The 4,958-nt window shown below is 37.8% G+C and overlaps 1 protein-coding gene across 1 annotated transcript in view; it reads left to right on the forward strand.

The window, feature by feature from the left end:
• Window positions 1-4,014, forward strand: part of lgr4 (leucine-rich repeat containing G protein-coupled receptor 4) — a 71,826-nt gene extending 67,812 nt beyond the window's left edge. The window contains exon 19 of the mRNA XM_016552836.1: window positions 3,512-4,014. Within this exon, the coding sequence (XP_016408322.1) occupies window positions 3,512-3,645 (134 nt within the window). The 3' untranslated portion in view covers window positions 3,646-4,014. The remainder of the gene's footprint in view (window positions 1-3,511) is intronic.
• Window positions 4,015-4,958: the final 944 nt, after the last annotated feature.

The following is a 4,958-nucleotide window of genomic DNA, read 5'->3' on the forward strand; positions in this document are numbered from 1 at the left end:
AAATAGAAAGTGTGTGTATTTATATACACTACCGTTCAAAAGTTTGGGATTAGTCTCTTATGCTCATCAAGGCTAGATTTATTTGATCAAAAATACAGAAAAAAACAGTAATCTTGCAAAATGTTATTAAGAATCCTGGGAAAAAAGTATCACAGGTTCCAAAAAAATATTAAGCAGCACAACAGTTTCCAGCACTGATAATAAATCAGCATATTAGAATGATTTCTGAAGGATCATGTGACACTGAAGACTGGAGTAATGATGCTGAAAATTCAGCTTTGCATCACAGGAATAAATTAGATTTTAATCTATATTAAAATAGAAACATGTTGTTTTACATCATAATAATATTTCACAATATTAAATTTTTTCCTGTATTTTTGATCAAATAAATGCAACCTTTATGAGCATCAGAAACTCCTTTAAAAAACATAAAAAATCGTTCTGATCCCAAACTTTTGAACGGTAGTGTATATACAGTGAATTCCACAACATACAATTTAATAACATAAATCAGTTAAATGTAATCATTCCTCCAGCCTTCCACAATGCATGTTTTAAGACTCTTCTCACAATTGCGAACATAGTAGCCAGCATATGTTTTTGTCTGGTATATCTGTGCTCAATAACTCATTACGATATCTTAGGTTGCAGATGGAGGTTGATTTGCCGACTTGCAAGGGTTTGCATCATGGCAGTGTTTCAGTCAGACATCCGCGAAGCCCCTCCTAAGCGCAAAGCATAACTGGTGCTCATTTGAAAGTCAAATGTGCTAATATGTCGGTTAAACATGAGTTTATTTATTTAGTAAGGAATATGCAATGAAAACCACTAAATCAGATTTATTCCACTGTTTCAGTAAAAAGCCTGTGTGTAAGTCTGTGTATGAGAATATTCTGCGGCCAACTGTGTTTGTAATTGCCTGCACTTATTTGTGTTTGTGCATGGTTTTGAGCGTTAGCTCGTGCTGAGTGAGTGTTCTGCTATGACAGTGTTGGTGACACACGCTGTCCTGTTGCAGGGGAGCATGCCTGATGAAAACAGTGGACTAGCAAACGCGTGACTAGCTCTACCCTTCTCCCTGCACTGTTGCATCATCTGCCTCCAGGACATCTCACAGCAAACGGATTCTCTCGGACTGAAACGTCTCCACCCCAGCGCTAACAGGGCCGTAGATCACTCTCATTATCCGTACATCTTAAATGTTTACGGACACTGATGATATTCAAATCTACAGCACACAGAAGCAATTGGGAAATTACTTCAATTACTTTTCATCATTGTGTTGCAGTTGATTGACAGTCAGTGACAGTGAGATGTGGTGGGAAGATGAGTGAAAGGAACGAGTCCTTCGGTACCACACTTTTCTCCAGCTCTCATTTAAACCCATTTAAAGCAAATGCATCATGGGACTTCAGACAGGCTTTCTGTACTTTGTGCCTGTTGGTTGATTTCCAGGACTTCTTTTCATTTCAAAGCTTTCCAACTTAAATACTACCAACGTCCAAGGCCACAGAATCTCATGTCTATGGAAAACAAAACAAACAAACAATGGAAGTGAAGATATTAGTCCTTGGATATCCTCTTTTCAGTTTGCTTTTAAATCAAACCTTGTATGATTTCAGTTTTCGTGAAGTCCAGGTCTTGCTCAAGCATCTTTGATAACTTTGTCAGGACCAATATAGTTTACGGAGCATCATTGTAGTGACCAATGGGTGAATAAAGACACAGTTTTCCTTCTTTTCTCTTGTGTTTTGGGCAGATTGTGGTTGTCACTATTCAGATGAAGATGAGGGCAGACTGGTTTGTGACCAACTCTGTCAGACCCCATTATGTCAAACGCACGTATGGTCTCTGTTTGTACCCCAAATATACCAATGGCATCATCTGCATGCAGAGTATGGAAAATGAGTCAGTGGTGCGGCGCACTTTGAGATAATCATGCAGAGATTTACTCATGGATGCAGGCCAGAGCAGGAGTTTGTTTATTTCTTGATTTGGTTGATTTTGTTTTTAGCGTTCCTTTTCTTTGTTCCTCTCACTTTCTCCCCTCTGTGCCACTTTTCTCTCTATTTTTCTTTAACCATTCTCTTATCCTCCAAACCCTTGACAACTTGCTTTTGATGACTCAGTTATTTTACAAATTGTTTGCTCGGTTTAGGCCGGGGTGTGTCTGTCTTTAAGGGGAGAACAGAAGCACTTGCAAGGGTGTGGGAAAATTCTGCCACTTTTCTAGTTTCTACAGCATTTCGATTGGGCTAGTTGAAAAATGAGCAATGTACAGGTTACTCTGCAAGGGCACAAGTATTTTTAAATCAGTCAATTTATATAGATTCGCCGGTTTCGTCTGCACAATAAAATTGTCTGTTGCAGCTGATCATGTGTTCTTGTTTAGAAAGAGTATTTATCTATGTCCGCTACCTTCTGTACGGTGAAGACAAAATGTCAAAAAAAATAGACAGGAATTTATTGGGTCGTTCAAGAAAACAGATGCTTTTGGTATCCCTTGTACCATGTGTATAAATAAAGACTTCAACAATAAAGAGATGACAGCAAATTGTACACTCTTAAAAATAAAGCTTCTTTATTAGCATTCATGATTCTATGAAGAATCTGTAACATCCATGGAACTTGTCCATTGCACAAAATTTTCTTTACAGTGACAAATAGATTATGCATATGTTCTTCACACTAAGAAAAAGGTGTTTCTTTTAAGAACTGTTCACTGAAAGGGGATGCCAAAATGGTTCTTCTATGGTGTTTCTCTGAAGACCCCCTTTTGGAGAGTAATTTTTCTAAACACACCAACAAACAACAGTTACTTTTTAATTTATGCGTTTTTTTTTTAATGAGCCCAACTATGTATTGCAACCATCTTGAAATGATGGTGTGTTTCTCTGAAGACCCCCTTTTGGAGAGTAATTTTTCTAAACACACCAACAAACAACAGTTACTTTTTAATTTATGCGTTTTTTTTTTAATGAGCCCAACTATGTATTGCAACCATCTTGAAATGGTGCTGTTTCTTTTAAAGGGAAGTTGTATTTCAATAAGCATTTCACTGAGTTGTTCTCTGGATGATGGGAGCATCATTCCTGACTGGTCTGGAGGCTAGACATTTTTATACAAATCAAATTATGAAGGCAGATATACTATATTTTGAAACATTCAATACTAATATTCATTCATTCAATACATTCCATACTTTTTTTTCTATTCAGTCAAAACTGCAAAGAAATAGTGGTGAATTATTCAGGGATCTCGACTGTAACTAACATCCTGTTTCTTCTATGTTCTTTGACATAGTGACCAAAACAGCTTTACAAGAATGGGCCTCCAATAAAAACTTTCCATCTAAACAATCTGTTATTATTAAAAATGTTGAATTTCCGGTTGTCCTGCATTAGAGAAAAGAATGTGCCTTAAGCTGTGTTGACATTTTAATTATCATAGACCAGCCTAAAAGCATTCTTAACGTTTTCTTGCTGTCATTTGTTTCATCATTTCCTAGTCTCAAATCAGTTTGAAAGTGTGAGTGCTAAATGCGTACCCACAGAAGAGCACATTTGTGATGAATCTATAAGGGCGACCCTTCCACTGAATGGAGTCGAGCCCGGTTGCCCTGACACTTTTATCCTCTCCTAGAAAACACTAGCTCTGGAGGGATTTGCACCGGGCCATAATTTTTTTTTCCAGTCCACTGAGGGAAGCTTTATCTATTTTTGGCATCACATGACAGACTACCACAGCGTACCAAAGAGCCAAAACTCGCACAATATCCTCCAGGCCTACACCCAGGTGACATAAGGACCCACTGTGAACAAAACAACAGGCTGCTGTTGTCAAACACTTTTGGATTTCGGAAAACCTGATGCTATTATTCCATATCTTTCAAAAATCCACTCTTATGCCACGTGAAGCAGTTTAGGGAGACAATTTGGTCTGAGAGCCAGACTTCCGAAATGAAAGCATTAAGGATGATAGAAAGCGAGAGAGTCCACTTTGATGAGCTTAAGCTCAGTCTGTGAACCCGCAGCGAGATTCAACCTGAGATTCAATCAACAGAGTTTCAGCGCTAAACCTCTTATCAGCAGAATGTATGGAATGGAATTAATGCTGATTATTGACTAAATTCATTAAAATCTGTCTAAGTTAAGGATTACGTTCTTCAGTCAAGTGAAAGTGAGCCTGAAGATAAGTCCACAGACGTCTAGAAAAGCTCTGAAAGTTGTTCTTGGCAGCTCTACTTTTTGACCTCAACTGAAACGTACAGTGAATATTACAGCCTGAGGTGTCATTGCAGATTTATTAAAAAAAACACATGTACTTGTTCTGTCACTTTTTTGGAATCATTTTAAATAAAATGAAGTTGATTTATGAAGCTAAACATCAAGTCATCTCTTTTTTTATAAAACATTATCATTACTGTCATCAATTATACTCAACATCATACACTAGCAAAATGTTTTAAACTGTATATTGGTTTGTGAGTTTAACCTTTCTAAGAAGAGGTTGTAATTTTCCCACAGTTCTCTGTGAATGCAGGCCTTTCTTGGCATTTACTGTATGCAACAACTGGGCGAACTCAGCAATGATATGGCAGCTAGGAAACTAGCCAGGAAACATTTACAGAGATTCTGCACCTTACTAAAGCCTAGCAATCGAGCATGATCCTCAGTCATCACTGCTCTTAACAACACACATTCACAGAGGAAAAGGAGAACACATCTGGTCCTTATTGGAACCAGAGAAAAAATGAGTCCAAGCCAAACTAATTATTCAGCACCACAGAGAGGTATTCATACAAAAAATATTTACTTGCGTCATTGAAAGGTTACATGTGATAGTCTCGTCTAGCCAGATCTTTGGTAATAATCTGGTCCACATTGCAGCTTATTCTGGCCAAGAACCATCTGCTTACACAGGACGAGCTGCCTGTCTGACACGTTTGACCTCTT

The sequence above is a fragment of the Sinocyclocheilus rhinocerous genome, unplaced genomic scaffold, assembly GCF_001515625.1.
Source record: "Sinocyclocheilus rhinocerous isolate Xijiao unplaced genomic scaffold, SAMN03320098_v1.1 scaffold225, whole genome shotgun sequence".
In the NCBI taxonomy this organism is placed as follows: domain Eukaryota; kingdom Metazoa; phylum Chordata; class Actinopteri; order Cypriniformes; family Cyprinidae; genus Sinocyclocheilus; species Sinocyclocheilus rhinocerous.